This window comes from Musa acuminata, chromosome BXJ3-6, assembly GCF_036884655.1.
Source record: "Musa acuminata AAA Group cultivar baxijiao chromosome BXJ3-6, Cavendish_Baxijiao_AAA, whole genome shotgun sequence".
Classification (NCBI taxonomy): Eukaryota; Viridiplantae; Streptophyta; class Magnoliopsida; order Zingiberales; family Musaceae; genus Musa; species Musa acuminata.
In genome coordinates, this window is record NC_088354.1 from 8,625,635 (window position 1) to 8,642,807 (window position 17,173).

Consider the following 17,173-nt stretch of genomic DNA (forward strand, 5'->3'; position numbering starts at 1 on the left):
AAAATTATTATTATGAGATAACAATTGGCCTCGAGTCAAATTATCGGTTGTCGATGTCGAGTTAACATCCTCATCGTTATCATATTATTGATCTTATCAAATGCTGATCGATGTGTTGACTAAATGACAATGATGTCTGATTCGTTATCTTATTCATACAAAGATTTTAACAATAGTGGCATTGAACGTTGATCTAAACACGTTTGTGGATTTTATAATAAATTATTTAAAAAATATATATTTAGTTTGGTTACTTTGAGAGTTAGAAACCAATTATATATATATATATATGGTGGCATCATCGACATCACCTTCGCAGAAATTTCTGATAATACATTTCTTGACCATATGGAGTTTGATGTGTAGTCAAATGTGAAGCACGCCATCCTCTGCTCCCAAAGATTTACTGTGCGAGAGTCGAAACGACGCTTGTGTTTGCGTTGCGTGACGACAGAAGAGACAAACGGTGACCGCCCGCTGAAGAAGCGACGAGTACATACACTGTAGCTTCGCCAATTCCAGCTGTGTCATCACGTACAAGGATCTCCTTCTCCAGTCTCTCTCGGATGGGACGGGAGAAGCGTAAGGTTTGGGTTTCGACTACGGCGGGCGAGTCCAGCTATGTGCTCCAAGGAACCGGTTGGGTGTTCGACGAAATGGCTATGACAAGTATCGCCAATAAGTGGCTATACGTGTGTATATACCGTTCAAGAAGTGGCAGCAGTACGTGCTCTGTAGCTTCGCCGACAAAGATCCCCTGCTCCAATCTCTCTCGGATGGGACCGGAGAAGCGTGAGGTTTGGGTTTCGACTACGGGGGGCGAGTACAGGTACGAGCTGCAAGGAACACGTTAGGTGTTCGATGAAATGGCTATGAGAAGTGTCGCCATCGGCCAATATGGTAAGCACATTTGGATGGTGATAAATGATATATTGATCGGGGCATTTACTGTCGTGCGCTCCAAAGATGAGGGATTGGTTTGCGTTCGCATTGGAGTCCGATTTGGACGAACATAATCCACAGTGGTCGAACCAACTTAGGTGTCCTTATCACAAGAAAAGCTACAGTTAAACTGCCAAAAGCAACACTTGCTTGCGATACGAACATGCCCACACGGTGCACTTCGCACCGTCTTCTCATTTCCACGTGAACGCGAGCGGGCTGGCCACCACGTGCTCACCGTCCGACCACTCGAGCCGGCCGAACCCCGTCGTGCCCGAAGGCTGCCCCGCTGCGGAGAAGCGCACCGTGTAGCCCCTCCTCTCCCCCACCTCCGTGAAGCTCAGCTCCGAGGGCTCCACCGCCACCTTCACGCCCCCTGCCTCCGTCCCCGCCCACGCCCTCACCGTCGCCTTGTACGTCCCCGGCCCCCCGACGTTGGTCAACGTCCTCCTGTGCTTCACCGTCGTGGCATCCCCTACGACGACGTCGTTTGTCGTTGCCGGGAACGCCACCGCGAACGACGGGTAGTTGAGGTCCGACACCGCGTAGGTCCTCGTAGCGTCGCACGTGAAGTTGCTCCTTTTGGTGAGGCTGGCGATCCGGAAGGGGGTGTAGTTCGAGGCGCAGAGGAAGTCGAGGTAGTCGTCCACGGTGAGGTCGTAGATGAGCCCCGGGTCCATGGCTCGCGGGGGGTCCACGTGCCCGGCCCCGAGGTCGAACGGCGTGGCGGCGCGGCCTGTTGCCGCGTCGATGATGGAGTCGCCGCTGGGATATGCGGCGTAGGCGGTGGTCATGAGGGCGGACCTGATGGCGGCTGGGCTCCACTCCGGATGCGCCCCCTTGAGAAGCGCTGCCAGGCCGCTCACGTGCGGGCAAGACATCGACGTCCCGGATATGACGTTGAACTCTGTTCGCCGTGCATCCATCCCCAGCCCCGTCGGCCCGACCGCCCCCGTCCACCCAGCGAGGATGTTGACCCCCGGCGCGATGAGGTCTGGCTTGAGGATGGCTCGGGTGATCGTGTTCGGCCCCCGGGAGGAAAACGCCGCCACAACCGGCGACGGCCGGACCCCGACCTTGGTTCCCCTGAACACTATGGTCGCCGTCGGGCTCGGATCGGAGAAAAGGTACGATCTTATGGCGTTCCCTGCTTTTTCCCCGACGCCGGTGGCTGGTAGAAGGTGGGCGTCGGCAACGAGCTCTTCCCCGTTGCCGGCCGAGTTGGCAAGGACCATGCCGGCTCCGCCGGCTTCACTGACCACATAGCCCTTTTGGACCCGAGAGTTTATCCCTCGGTCGCAGAGGACGATTTTTCCGGCGACTTTCTCCGGCAATAAGGTCCCCAGCATGCAAAGGTTCCCGTTGGTGGTGTTGGTGACATTCCCGGCGTAGACCAACTCCAGGGGCGATGACGGGAGGGGATCTCCTCCGTAGAGCGTGGCGCCGGTGTAGTTCTCGCCATTGCCGAGCACCACGTAGGCGGGGAAGTCACGGTCGAGCGTGCCGGCACCGACCGTGGTGATCCACGGGGCCACATTGGAGAGGCTGGTCGGCACTGGCCCTGCGTTGCCGGCGGAGCATGAGACGAACACCCCCTTTTCCATGGCCGTGAACGCACCAATGGCAATGCCATCCCGGTAGTAGTCAGCCACCCTGCCGCCCAAGGACAGGGAGAGGACGCCACACCCGTCCTCCACCGCCTTGTCCATGCCCGCGAGGATGTCGGAGCTGAAGCACCCGCCGACCCAGCAGACCTTATACACGGCGACGCGGGCGCGGGAAGACATGCCGCGGGCAGTGCCGGCAGCGTAGCCGAGGAGGCTCGCGTCCGGCACGGCGGAGCCGGCGACGGTGGTGGAGGTATGGGTCCCGTGGCCGTCATTATCTCTTGGCGACCTTGCCTCCTTGGACTCGTCCATCGGGCCCATGCTCGCTTCGTACCCCCTGTAGAACGACCGGGCCCCCACCAGCTTCCGGTTGCAGGCGGCCGCTGGAACGAAGTCCTTGCCCTCCTCGCACCCGCCCTTCCAACTCGCCGGGACGGGCCCGAACCCGGCGTCGTCGAAGCTCTTCCTCTCGGGCCACACGCCCGTGTCGAGGACCCCGACCACGACGTCGCCATCCGAGTCGGACGAGGTGACGAACCCGCCGCCGCGGTCCAGGCCGAGGAACTCGGGGGTCCGAGTGGTGTGGAGCTCGTACCGGGTCTCGGGCTCGACGGAGAGGACGCCGTAGCGGCGGGCGAGGGCGCGGGCCTCGGCAGGGGTGAGCCGGGCGGAGAAGCCGTGGGCAACGGTGTCATAAAAGTAGAGGACCTCGGCGGAGCCAGATACGGATCGGAGCGACGCGTCGTACCAGTGGCGGTGCTCGGCGAAGCTGGGTGGCATCCGGGACTTGGCCATGTGCACGATGTAGGTCGGTTTCTTAGCTGCGACGGCGCTGCTACAGCAGAGTATCAATAGTAGCAACCTCAGCCGCTGCGCTGATCCCCTCCGCATCTCTTAGTTTCCGACTCGATGAACGTTGGTAAGCTTCCTCTCGAGCTATATGTCGTGGAAGGCTTTGCTTATAGGCTGAGCAAGAAGAAGAAGAAGAAGACGATGGAGGAGATTGAGGGGAAAGCACAAAGATGAGGGAGAGGAGTCACATGCGTTTCGTCTTCCTTAGGGTATGAGACCATTCCTGCATCGTTTATCTTTATCCGAGTGCGTGTCGGAGAGGGTAAGATTCTTCGTGTACAAGATTGTCGTGTAGGGAGGAAGAAGAGAGGCCGTACGCTCTGCCCGCTCTGCCCGCTGTGGAGCAAGGGAGGACCAGAGGAGCCATGTCTCCTCACGGGTGTCAAGAGGGGAGCGGAGGGACCTGCACGGTAAGCATCTTCGTCCATGAAGATGTCGATCTCGGGCTGCCGATTGCAAGATTGCTGACGACCTCAAGAATCGATGATCACGTTGTTGGTAGATACACACGGTAGATCTTGAGGCTCTCATGCAAGCTTACAACAAGTCATGCTGAGGTTCAAACATCGCCATTGCCAAGATGTCTGCTTTAGCCTTTCCTCTTATCAGTCCTTCCAAGTCCAAGCGATTCTTAACGCCATTGCCTGCGGACTCAGTTGATGATGAGCGAAAACTTGCTTCAGAAGCTCGTGCTGCTTCCTCCTGTGGCCAGAGTCAGTTCTACGTCACACTCTTGTTCGAACTCTGACACCGTATCTTCTTCTTCTTCTTCTTCTTCTCTGTCCGTGTATTCATTTGCTGGAAGTTCAAGAACGAGTACCCGTTCACCGGGGCTAAACCAAGTGTAGTTGGTGAACCTCGGTCTCTTCATCAAAATCTTCTGAACTCTCTATACAGGCGATGGAGTTCATGGACTTGACAGGGAAACAAACTCAGAGCCGCGTGCTTGTGATCGAAGCGAACAAGAGGTAGGGAAGCTTGAAGCCTAGCTGTTGACGGAAGGTCTTGCATGGTTTAGCATCGTCACGTTCATGCATTCTTTGTCATACCTCCTCACATACCTCTCCATCAGCCTTCTCTGAGATCGGGCGAACCACCGGACTTCTTATTTGAGAAGCTGGAAGGGAAGAAGATGACAGTTCGGCTGTCATTCGCCTGCTTCCATCGCGCTCCCTTATCTGCGCAGATCCGGATTCCACATAATTTGTTATTCGATGAATGAGACATTCATTAGATGCCTAAATCACTATGGTTACGGTAGAGAGTGTTAGATTATGTAAGGTAAGATATTTTATACATATATTTAGATTTTAATTATGATTATCGATCAATAAAAAGAAGTTTAAATATAATAGATTTATTAATTTAAAATATTTAAAAGAATATATTTTTATAATTATGTTTGTGAATAATTCGTAAAAGATATGATGATACATCATAATTGACATTCTTATTTATGTATCAAGCACATCACAATTGACATATTCTTATTTATGTAACTAAAGTTATTTATTTTTGACTATGATGTTCATATTTATATATGAATGTAATAACAGGATTATTTTGATAAAATAAATTACATAAGTTATTTTTTACTATATTAGAAAAGACTAATATTATTGTGATATATAAAAGGAAATATGATATTGATGACATATAACCGTTATATCTCGTATCGATAGTTAGGTTTAATGTGATATTATTATATTTATTAGATTTATTGACTCATTTTATAAAATTTATATGCACATGTAATTTTTTTTAAAATTTTAAAATCCATATAAATAAAATTATTTTTAAAATAAAAAAATATTATTTATTTATTTTAAATTTAAAATTTAAAAAATTTTATATCTTACTAAATTATTAGGTTAAATGAGAGAATATTAGATTATGTGACCTTATCTAATTAGATAAGACATATTATAAATTTGATTGGATTCTATTTTCGATTATCGATCAATAAAAAAAGAACTACAATTATAATAGAATTTCTTATGATATGATCTTAGGTCTAACTATCTTAGTTATCCTTACTTTCACCTAGGAGATATTTTTTAGTTTTCAAGAATATATTATAGATCCATTCTCAATCTCTATTAGTTCTTAATTAATATCTCATAATGGTTATGTAAAAAATAAGAAGAGAGAATAAGTCCAAAAATCTCATAATAGCTATGTAGAACGATATAACTATAAATTTTAAATTTGGATGATGATGCACCTATAGATTAGATAAAGATTTTATGAATAATATCGAATGATATACATTGTAAATTTGTTTCATTTTGATATTAAAATTTTATACTTAATATTAACATAATTATAATTTTTATATTGACCGAATAAATATATGCCTTCTCCGCAAATAGGATATCGCATGACAAGCTGTTAAACTCCTGTGATTCGCTTCGGTTGACAGAGCTTTTAATTGAACAGTGGTAACAGTGGTTGAAATTTGACGAGCTTCTGATCTCAGATTCCTTTTGATTACAGTTCTTTGCTGTCTTAGACACGCAAAAGAGACCATAAGCCATGGCTGAACCGAAGGAAGTGCTTTGCTGTGGCCATCGGAAGTGCACATTAGGCGTATCCCACGCTCAAATCAGAGGCCGACATCCCGGCGACAGGAGGCGCAGTCGTACGTACGACTCCATGGGTCCATGGGGCTTCTCAGAAGCAGGATCTCGTGAGCTCGTCTCCCAGGTGCTGCCATTCTCTTCAGGCCATTCTGTGCAGGTCATGTTACGGTTTTCCATGATACCACCCACCATTCTCGACGTGCAAAGACCGACTCCGAAAGCTTCAGGGAAGTAGGAAAAGCCATGCCATCCCTTCCTTCGTCTTCTTCTCGTGATGACCGGATTCATCGAGAATTCTACAAGCTCAAAGCCCAAGAAACGCCGTCAGCTGGCTTCAGTCTCTTCATCTCATGGGGTGGTCACCCAAGGAATCACTCCAGCTGACTTCATCACGAGTATTCACTGATGCAACCCACAAGCATTCATTCCTTTCGTTTTCTCTTGGCCCGTTCATCAAAGGCTTGTGCGATTAGCCATCACATCGGCTGCAGTAAGTGAGTGGCGTCAACCCAACATCACACAGCGTCATCCGTTCCCAGTCAATCTGCTTTTGGATTTAAGAGGAGCAAATCACTACTATAAAAAAGAGATGTCTTAGGAAGATGTTCCTAGGCTATAAAACACCCGAAAATACTAAATAAGAAAAACCCAAAGTAAAAGTCTAAACTATTTAATTGAGTGTTGACTTAAACCAAAGTAAATACTTATGTTTTCTTATAGTGCATCTAACTTCAAAGCTCATGCCCTTATTTATAGTTTCAATAGGAGATAACAAGCCTGATTTTCCCAATGTGGGACTATGGGACTTGCCAAACTAACAAATCTCCACCTTGGCATGTCCAAACAAAACTTGCTCCATCTTCTTCATAACAACACTGCTTGAACTTATAAACCAGAAGAGGCTTCGTAAATATATCAGTTGGATTGTCCTTCGTATGAATTTTCTGAACAAGGACCTTTCCCTCAGCAATGATATCCCATTTGCATCCAATAAATTTTTTACCCGAAGGCGGTTTCACAAGATCCCAAGTTCTATTCTGATAGAGAGATTCTATTTCTTCATTCATCGCAATCAACCACTTAGCGGAATTATTACAAGAAACTACATCTGAGTAGGTAGTAGGCTCACCACCAACTTTACTTGTTTCTTCTACAACAAACAAAGAATATGCAGCCAAATTTGCATATATTTGTGGTGGTCGAATATCTCTCTGTGGTCTATCCTTGGCTATGGAATATTGCTCTTCCACTGGATCAACTTCGTTAGTAGACTCGGGACCATCTATTGGCATTCTTTGAGTAGAAAAGTTCGACTTAAAAGAATCTGAACTACCAATCTCAAGCCCCACCTGCTTCTGCACACTATCATTTGTACAACTAGTAGAATCCTCTTTAGAAGATAACATAGATAATTCATCAAAAGTAATATCTCTACTAATTACAAATTTTGGGGATTTGGGATCAGAACACCATAATCTGTATCCTTTCACCGCAGAAGCATACCCAAGGAAAATATATTTTTTAGCCCGAGGCTCTAATTTTCCTTCATTTACATGCATGTATGCTGGACACCCAAAAATTTTAAAATCAGAGTAATCAGCAGGAGTACCTGACCAAACTTCCTCCGGAGTTTTAAAGTTAAGTGCTGCAGAAGGAGCACGGTTGACAACGTAACAGGCCATATTAATTGCCTCTGCCCAAAAGTCCTTTGTCAATCTTGCATTTGAGATCATACACCTTGCTCTCTCCAAAAGTATTCTGTTCATACGTTCGACCACACTATTTTGCTGAGGCGTCATCCGTTCCCAGTCAATCTGCTTTCGTCTACAGCAGAATGCCATGCAACATCTCAAACTCGGTCAGCTTCATTTGTTTCCCTAAAAGAATCTTCAGTAAAAGGGAACATTTACGTGGTAAATTCTTGCATCACAGGGAGAATGTTTGGTACATATCATGTTATGATGGACTCCAGATTTACCTCGTCGACAAGCTTCGAGATCTCTGGATAGGAAAATGGTGGTGGGTTTGGGTTGAAGCAGACCTAATTCCACACCAAAACATCATCCGATTCTCTTAGCGTCCCGTCGACCCTGCGATCCTCCGTTCCCATTTCTCCCATCTCCTGCCCACCTAACCAGCTTGCTGCTGTGCGTGGATACGGCAAAAGATGCTGCAAGAATCTGACTCGCTTGTGCAAAAGTAATGGCAGTGTGGTAATGGGGTGGGTGGTTGGCCGATCTTGATCACTCGACCGACAGGTTAAAGTGAAGAGGCCTGACGACTTTGTAAGCCATTCTCTTTCCAACCCCACTGAGTGTTCACCTTCGCTGGAGGCTTATATAGAGCACCCCCTTCCTCCTCACCCACGGCACTCGACGGGGTCCTTTGGGCACCACCATTCCCCGCATCAGGAGCGTTCGTGATGGCGCAGGGAAGGGGCAGTGCTGCTGCAGGTGGCCAGGCGGCCGTGGCTCTGGGGCTGGTGGTGCTCTGCCTCCTGCTCGCTCACGTCCAGGTGGCGGAGGCGGCCACCTACACCGTCGGGGACAGCGGCGGCTGGTCCTTCAACATGGCCAGCTGGAGTCGCGGGAAGCGGTTCCGGGCGGGAGACGTGCTCGGTGAGTGCTGGCCAGCTTCGTGCTGGGCCTCAGTCTTCTGCCGGCTGATCCTTTTTTGTCTGCTGCAGTCTTCAAGTACAACCCGTCAGTGCACAACGTGGTGGCGGTGAACGCCGCCGGCTACAACGGCTGCTCGACTCCCCGGGGCTCCAGGGTGTTCACCTCCGGCAACGACCGCATCACGCTCGCCAGGGGGAGGAACTACTACATCTGCAACTTCACCGGCCACTGCCAGTCCGGGATGAAGATAGCGATCGTCGCCGCTTGACTCACGACGGCACGGCGATAGTTAGATGAGCAGCAGTTATGGGGCACTGAACACATAAAATGCTCGACTTAGATCATGAAATAAATGTCAGTTGCCTGTAATACTTACTATGTTCGATCCCTTTTGTTCTCCGATCTAATCTTTCGCTTTGAATGGGGACTTTATTATCACAGAGAACAACAAATACTGAGACGTTCATATAAACGTCAAGGAAACAAGATTTCCATGGCCTCATTGAATAATAAATTTGAACTCAGATAAATACAAGGAATCAATCAAACATAAGCCAACCAAAATCTTGAAGAAAGGAAATGTTACAAGGGAAATCGATCCCAGTCTAGAATGGTGCTTTTGGTTTGCTATCCATGTTCATGGAGCTAAAAGAGGAGACTGAATGGCTCACTCTGGTGAATGAATACGGAAAAGGACTTAAGGAAACTGTTTTGGGTCCCCAAGAAATGGTGCAACAGTACCCTTTGCCCCATCTTTTAAATGACAGATAGTGTAAGTAGATGGGCCACAAATAATTGAAGATGGTGAACCAACAAACAGATCGATAGATTGGACGATGTGGACTCAAAAAGGATGCAGTGCCCAAAAGGATGGGGGAGGGGCCCGGTAGAAGACCTAATGGAATCTTAGGTCCGAGATTGGGTCTCGTAGATAGATGTAATGGTATCTCCCTCTCAAAAATATACTTTTCATAGAAGAAATAAATTGGCTGCAGAATTAGATCGGTAATAGGGACAGCTGCAGGTCTTGCAAGTCGGGTTGGTCAACCCACCCTCTAATTCCCCGAATCCAATCAGGTTGCAATTGGTGACTCAGGTGTGAGTTTTAGTTTCTTCCTAATGTCCTAGCAACAGCTAAAACCTCACAAAAGCATGTCTCTGATATCTCAGCAGAACGTAAGATTTGACAGGCAGATTATTGCATTCTGTGGCAACACATCGTAAGTTACAGTAGCAAAGAACGACAATCTAAGGTTGTTACAAACTTACGATATTAGATGGTTTTGGATAATCCTAATGGGGCTTGGTACACAAAAGAGCACAAACTTAACGATAAAAGAGATGCTGCTGTCAAGGAGGATATTTACAGTCTTCAAGAAATGGTAAATGTTGAGCGAAGAGTAGAAATCTGGTGATCTGTAATTATAATTCTGAGCTTTCGTCTCTCTGGAATCAAACTCTAGTGGTGACTCATTATCGAAGTTCAACTTCTGCACAACAGAAAATAAATCGAGAAGCTTCTCCTTTACCTAGTTGGGTACATCGTCGTCAGGTTGACGAGGGACCACCACTTGCCGTCTCTGCCGTTCTCTGAGATAAAGTACCGCCAAGAGGCATGCGAAAAGAGTTAATATTGTCACATTCCCTTCGTCCATCAGTACTTCATCTACCCATGCCTCTAATCTTGGATATACTTGTGGGAGTGAATCGATTGTTTTAACCTGAAACATCAGAACATTTCATCATACTTTTGTAATAATCAAAAGAAAATGTTTACCATCAAAGAAACAAGATAAAGAGCTTTCCATATAAGAACGCAGATAAGAAACATATAAACCAGTCAATCAAAGAGCTCTAGTTTATTGCAATATCAATACTTTGTCACTCTTTCCAGATATAATAAATAACAATTAGGAAATTCTCTAATGTTGATTTTTGTTAGTCACTATTCAGTCTACATTTTCAATCTTCACATAGACACAGTAGTTGTTAGATCTCAGCTCTTAATGTATCCTCAGGAGGTTGCTGCAAAGGCCTAACAGTCATTTGATGATGAAATAAGAGAGAGAATCTTTCTCATCTTAACTAATTTACAAGATTGATGATTGATCTAAGACTTACCAATGTGATCTATTCTTCTGTATTCCCTAATGAACTAGGTACACACAAATTCAGATAAATAGTTCAAAAGATCACCAAGACTGTTAAAGTTTGCTGCAAATAGCCATTTCTTCTCATAATATAAATCATTTAAGATCTGTCAGGTGTACATGCAGAAACACAGATTTATAACCAGATCACAGAATATATGGAAATGAAAAAGTAAATCAGCCACAACTTGTCTTGTTTTTTCTTCAATTACTTATCCAACAGAAAAAAAAGGGTGCAAATTACAGTTCTAACAAGTTAATGATTCTAAAGTTTTCTCAAACTACAGATTCAGAGACCAAGTCCTTTAGCCCTGTGAGAAGAAAAATCCTTGATACAACTTTAACAATTACATGAATAAAAAACCTAGATAATCATCGAAACCAAAACAAGTAGAGATCTCAAATCTTTGACTAGCAACTATGATTGAGAGAATAAAAAATAAACTTTCATCCAAGAGTAACTAGTTAACTGAGACATGATGTAAGGGACATTGTTTTATAAGTAACTCATCCTCAAGAGAATAAAATAAGGAATCTTACCAGGAAGCTGTCAGCATAGTTCTTCCTTATCCACAAGCTCGTAAGTGCCAGTTTAACCGGTAATTTTGCTGCAGGATCGGTCTCAAGGGCCTGATCATAGTATCTTTTAGCCAAATGAAGATCAAGTGGAAGTCCTTGACCATGCTCATGCATGTATCCTAGATTGAACATGGCTTGAGCATTGGCTTGTGAGTGAGCATGCATGTATGCCTCTGCAGCACGTTCATAGTCTCTGTCAGTTCCCTGCAAAAGAAAGATTTGAGTGACAAGAAATGAAAATCTTTTTTGTCATGGTCAAAGTTGATGTAGCAATTACACCAAACAATCATAAACGACAATTATATTGCAAATAGCTTGATAAAAGGTATGTTGAAAACCAATGTTTATATATAAAACTTTAGCATGATAAGCCTATGAACACCCTTTCTATGTTATATCAGATATGAAGGAATGGACAGTTAACATGCAATTTAATTTCTTTTAGTATTATCCTAACTTGTAAGATGTCATTTGCAAAACCATAAGATATCGTTTGCAGCCAAAAACCATAAGATGTTTATGCAAAACCACAAAATGGCATATTGAACATACAGGGCGAAAGCCCAGTTATTTTAAAGCAATCTTATCTATTTAGATAACATTTGAACTTAAACTTCAAGTAGTCTAATATAACTTTCTTAATATGGAGCACTGACATCAGCACAAGTATGGTTAACACCTGAAATAAACAGTTCCGAACTTGGACACATGCCAAACCAATATAAATCTAACAAACCGACTGTACAGAACTAAGTGTGAGGCATAATAGTACTAACCAAAATCATAGTTAACTTTAGATAAACCTATTGCATCAGGCATCTCAAAAATCTTAAACTGCCTATAAGCTAAAAAAAACCCAATGTACCAATTATGATTAATCATTGGCAAGACATAAGTACACTAGCAGTTAAAATTGTCCCATGTCGAATGTATTTTTCAGATTTAGATAAGCAGAGATCTCTGCACGATGGAAAGAATCTAAAGCTAATGAAGCAATGTCAGTTTACACAATTTGCTCAAGGCATCAGAAAAGAGATTGACATCATAACAGAATAACTTAATACTATTCAATCGCTCATGAAAGTATCATTACCCTGCCATAGTAGTAAGCATCACCAATCAACAAAGCAGCATGTTCGTTACCCTGCTCTGATGCTTGCCACCACAAAGTGTGTGCCCGTAGATGCCTTTCTGTGTCTGTGCAAAAGCCAGATTCACCAATGCAAATACTTTGTTCCCCATATTTATCAAGGATCCAGGCAGCATTGCTTTGCGCCACCTCATATCCCAGCTCTGCCATTCTGGAATATAGCAGAAGTGACTTTCCAACATCTCCTTTCAGATAGGACTCCAGAGCCCATCTTGACAAGGAGCTCCAAGGTCCCCTCTCTGCCACTGTTTTGTATAAATATGTAGCCTGAAACAAGAGGAAGACTGGTCAAGAATATAATAACTATATGAATATAACATACTTGAGAAGATAAATACAGAAAACACTGGATGGACATTCATATGGATCTCAATTTTTTGGTCAAAGAATCACAAAGTCGAATTGTAAGCAAGTATTTTATTTTGTCAAAGAATCATAACGTCAAATTGTAGGAGCTTAAGTTATTGCACAAAGATTTGCTTGTATTTTTACATAGCTTTCCATTCTTGCTTGATGATGAGAAAGCAAGAAATTTAAAGAAGAATCAACTAAAACAAAATTTCTAAAAAAAAAAGAAGAGCCAAAGTTGGAGTGAATTGCTATAAGCTCCTAATATTACATTTTTCTACAACATTTACAATAAAAGGGAAAAAAATAAATGGCAGGAGATATTAGAGTACAGTGTAAAAGAGGGCTTCCAACAAGCCCTTTTAGACTTTTGATTAGATCGTCTCTTGCACAAACTTGTATTTGGCTAGGAATTCAGCATAACTATTAACGGTGTAACACGATATATGTTGACAGCCTTCAAAACTTTTAAAATGAACACGATATATTTGGTTGAGCTTGATGTTTAAGTGCCTTGCTTAATAAGAAGGTTGATCTAAATCACCATAGAGCTATTCTACGATATGCCATTGTCTCTTATAAGTCAATCATGTAGTAGAAGAAATTATTGATAAATTGCAAACAATCAAAACCAAAATGGAAAATAAATCACAACAGGTCAATCATGCAACCTATTAGACCTTTTGCATGACATACCATGGGCATAAGAGTAATAAACAAAAATTCCAGCTTCTATGAAGCTTATATAAAGACAAGGAATCCAAATACAAAGCCATAAAAAGGATCCAAAGAGCACACATATCATGAAGCTAATAGCAGGCAGAAACTTAATGACAGAGATCTAGAATAAGATAAAAAAAGGAATCAGTGATGCATAAAACAATCAGCAGAAGATACAAAATTAGAAAATAATACCATTTGAAGATTCTTCTTGAGGCCTATGCCTTTTTGGAACAACCTGGCAACTTGGTAGAGAGCCTTTGGCTGGCCAGCATTAGCTGCAGTAAGAAATAGCTTGCAGGCTGCCGCTACATCCCTTTTCACACCAATACCCTTGAGATACAACACACCTAGGTTATAATGTCCACCAGGCTCTTTATTTTCAGCAGCTTTCTCAAAATACTCTCTTGCCTGCAGGTATTAGTTAAAAATTGAAGCACGATCACAACCAACAATAAATTAGAGAAGGTATATCAAAGGCTGCAATGTAGGAAATTGTGCTACATTTTCATGTAGTAAACTTCACTGCCATGACCAAGAGTTGTTGATGGTTTAAATAGATACTATAAACTCATTGATTCAATCTAAGACTAAACCTAAGTAGATAAAAAAAAGATCTATTCCACAATATCTAATAGAAATTGATCCAGACATCATCTGATTAACTTAAAAGATCTAATCTAAAATTCATCATATTAATATCTAAGAATTGGGACCCAAATGGGCAATTATCTATATCCTGTTGAAAAATAACGTTTATAGAAAAAAAATACAGGGGAAATCATATTAATCATCCCATAGTTTTCTAATGTTTAAGTTCGATTTCTTTTAAGCTAGTGATGTATCTCCTGAACTGTCCATCATCCAGCAGCCCAGTATTATCTTGATATCATGCCTTAATCACTACTCTGATATCCAAAGTGTGAACTGATTCAAAGGCAAATGAGTTTTGAGTTAAAAAATAGAAGTATAGAGAGAGAGTTTAGAAAAACAAGTGACTCTACAATTGTTCACTTGCTTGAAGAAAGATTCAAGAAAAACTGCCCTCGACTAATTATATCACAGTTGCTGTTTTTAAGCTAACAAAGCCTGGAAACATTATAAAAATAAATGCTTCAACATTCTTTCACTTGCTTGAAGAAAGATTCATGGAAGAGTCTTCAACAGTAATATACCATAGTCCATAGGTGACATTTTCAAGTAAACAAACCCTGGAAATATAATAGTGCATAAATAGATCACATGACCAAACACATTCTTATAATTAGTTTAACACAATCCACAGCCTCAATTCATAAAAGGGATGAATACAGGAAAAAAAATAAAAGAACAAGACCAAAACTTTTATGGGCTAGATTTACATCTGTGATACTTTTAGCTACTTCACCCAAACTGTTTCACTTAACTCTAACTAACCTCAGGCCACATCAGCATTAAAATTCAGATGAATATTTACGAGTTCACTAATGCTGTTCCTCTTAAGGGGTAATTTGTTTTAACAAAAAACATGCAGCAATTTGCAATTCATTCAGAAATGGGAGGTAAGAGACTTGAAGTGTTCAGCACTCCAAAGGGGCATCAGAAATCCCAAAGTGGACTTTCACAAAAATGCTCACTTCCTGTATCTTGACTTTGGCTGAAAGGAGTCTTGAAAGTGATTTAGTAAAATGAACTCGTCATAACATAAAACACAATTATAGTGATCGAAATCACCCAATCCAACCCAAGACTTTGATCTATTATACACAGATATAACCAAATTGCTTCATGAAAAATCAATCCAAACCGACAATAATCAAACATGGCTCAACTAAACCAACCAAACTTTGACTTCTGTGATTTACGTCATAAAGAACAATGCAACTAATTGGAATTTAAGTTCTTGAAACTAAAATTCTGGTTAAGCAAACACCTGAATTGAAACTTAAGTTCTTGGATCAAGAATTCTGCACCATTCTCCAATTTCAGCAGAACATGGGGTGCCTAATTCTTTTTTATTTACAAATTAGTAATAAAAAACGGGGATAAAGGAAATTTATGCACACTGAGAGAGTTGAAGTTTGGGACTTTACCTTAGTGTAGTTCTTTTTCTCTACTCCATAGCCTTTAACGTAGAGGTATCCCAACCCATTATATGCGGAGTAATATTTATGCTTGGATGCAAGAGTGAGCCATTCGAATGCCTTAGTGTAATTTCTCTCCACTCCAGCCCCTCGGGCATACATCTCTCCTAGCAACTCCATTGCCCTCGGATCCCCCTTCTCCACAGCCTTTGAGAACCAATGCAGTGCTTTGGCATGGTCCCTCCTCACTCCCCTCAAACCATAGTAATAAAGCAATCCAATCCGGTACATGGCAGCGGAATTACCCTTTAATGCCTGGTACTCATTGATCTGGAAATCCTCATCTGCCTCTCCTCGTGACTTCCTCAGCGCATCCTTGTTCTCCTCGGTACCGCTGTGGATCCGGATAGGCTCAATCACTGGTGGCTCCTTCGATATCAGGAAGCTCGCAACCGCTGCTTCTGCCAGTTCCGCATACAGCTTCACTGCCTTCTCATACATCTGGACATAGCGGATGAATCCAAAGTAAAAGATTAAAAAAAAAAAAACCACAATCATAAGGCTATATAAGAGGGAACTGTAGAATAAAAGCGAAGGGAAAAATTAGGGCTCACGTCCTGGCGGAAATATGTGTAGGCGAGGACCATCTTGGACTGCATGTTGCCGCCCTCGGCAGCGAAGTGGTGGTAGAGGAAGGCCTTGGGGCGGCTCTGGGGGCGCATGAGGCCGGTGCCGTAGAGGAAGCCGAGGGCAGACTGGGCGTGGGGGAAGCCGGCGGAGGCCGCGGCTTCGATCTCGGCGGCAGCGTCCTCCATGTCGGCGGGGTCGGAGGAGGAGGCGGCGGTAATCATGTGGCGAACGCCGGAGGAGTAGAGGGCCTCAAGGGGGTCGGAGGAGGAGTTGGCGAGGGAGGGGGGAGACGAGGCGGACTCGATGAAGGGGAGCCAGGAGCCAGGGTCGTAGTCTCCTGTGGCGGCAGCGGAGGACTCCGGGTCGCCAAACTCGTCCCACTCCGCGGAGTCATCGGATCGGTCGGAGTCGTCGGTGATGGCGGATGAGGAGGGGTTAGAAGAGGATTCGGCGAAGTCTTCGTTGGTGATAACGAGCACGAGGGGGCGGGGGCGGAGGGACGAGGCGAGAAGAGCGAGGGAGAGGAGGAGATGGAGGAGGAGGGCGAAGTGGATCGCACGGTGTCGCATGGCGTACCGGGTATGCGGGAAGGAACGGGGGGGATTTGCAAGAAGGAACGCAAACGGGGGCGAAACCGTGTTAAATGCAATCGAAGTAAAGAAGGGCGAGTATAGAAGGGAGGAATCCAACGGCTCATGCGAACCGTGAGAGAAGCGCGATGAGTTTGGTGGCCTTCAACAGGTCGGGAGTGTTGCAACGCTGTCGCGGGGCAAACAGCGGTGGTGTTGGGGCTTGGGCGGACGCTGCCACCAGGTTAGCAAATGAGTTGGATCCGATCTTAGTCAGGCATGATTCCTAAATTCCCAACCCATAACACCCCCCACCTCCCCAGCGGATTGGAATAAAAACCATGTAGAACTAAATTCCGGACA

General features: G+C 44.2%; 3 protein-coding genes across 3 annotated transcripts; 1 reads left to right on the forward strand and 2 right to left on the reverse strand.

Annotated features, from left to right (window-relative positions):
- Nucleotides 1–361: 361 nt before the first annotated feature.
- LOC135640847 (subtilisin-like protease SBT1.7) lies at nt 362–4,022 on the reverse strand. The gene has a single exon (XM_065155621.1). It carries the CDS (start codon nt 3,438–3,440, stop codon nt 1,137–1,139), a length of 2,304 nt encoding a protein of 767 aa, XP_065011693.1. The 5' UTR covers nt 3,441–4,022; the 3' UTR covers nt 362–1,136.
- A 4,316-nt stretch (nt 4,023–8,338) lies between these two features.
- Nucleotides 8,339–9,022, forward strand: LOC135640529 (basic blue protein-like). Its single transcript, XM_065155050.1, has 2 exons — nt 8,339–8,601; nt 8,670–9,022. The coding sequence occupies exons 1-2, from the start codon at nt 8,406–8,408 to the stop codon at nt 8,867–8,869; spliced, it is 396 nt and encodes a 131-aa protein (XP_065011122.1). The 5' UTR covers nt 8,339–8,405; the 3' UTR covers nt 8,870–9,022.
- Nucleotides 9,023–9,773: 751 nt separating this feature from the next.
- Nucleotides 9,774–16,863, reverse strand: LOC103987528 (ERAD-associated E3 ubiquitin-protein ligase component HRD3). The gene is made up of 6 exons (XM_009405856.3): nt 16,226–16,863; nt 15,621–16,112; nt 13,744–13,959; nt 12,424–12,747; nt 11,292–11,534; nt 9,774–10,322 (listed from the first exon to the last, which is right to left on the reverse strand). The coding sequence occupies exons 1-6, from the start codon at nt 16,808–16,810 to the stop codon at nt 10,131–10,133; spliced, it is 2,052 nt and encodes a 683-aa protein (XP_009404131.3). The 5' UTR covers nt 16,811–16,863; the 3' UTR covers nt 9,774–10,130.
- Between the last annotated feature and the right edge of the window lie 310 nt (nt 16,864–17,173).

Coding starts and splice junctions, on each gene's coding strand:
- LOC135640847 (XM_065155621.1), bottom strand. CDS start 3,440: ATGCGGAGGGGATCAGCGCAGCGGCTGAGGTTGCTACTATTGATACTC.
- LOC135640529 (XM_065155050.1), top strand. CDS start 8,406: ATGGCGCAGGGAAGGGGCAGTGCTGCTGCAGGTGGCCAGGCGGCCGTG. Junction 8,602..8,669: donor CCGGGCGGGAGACGTGCTCG/GTGAGTGCTGGC, acceptor TGTCTGCTGCAG/TCTTCAAGTACAACCCGTCA.
- LOC103987528 (XM_009405856.3), bottom strand. CDS start 16,810: ATGCGACACCGTGCGATCCACTTCGCCCTCCTCCTCCATCTCCTCCTC. Junction 16,113..16,225: donor ACACATATTTCCGCCAGGAC/GTGAGCCCTAAT, acceptor CGCTATGTCCAG/ATGTATGAGAAGGCAGTGAA. Junction 11,535..12,423: donor ATGCTTACTACTATGGCAGG/GTAATGATACTT, acceptor TTTCTTTTGCAG/GGAACTGACAGAGACTATGA.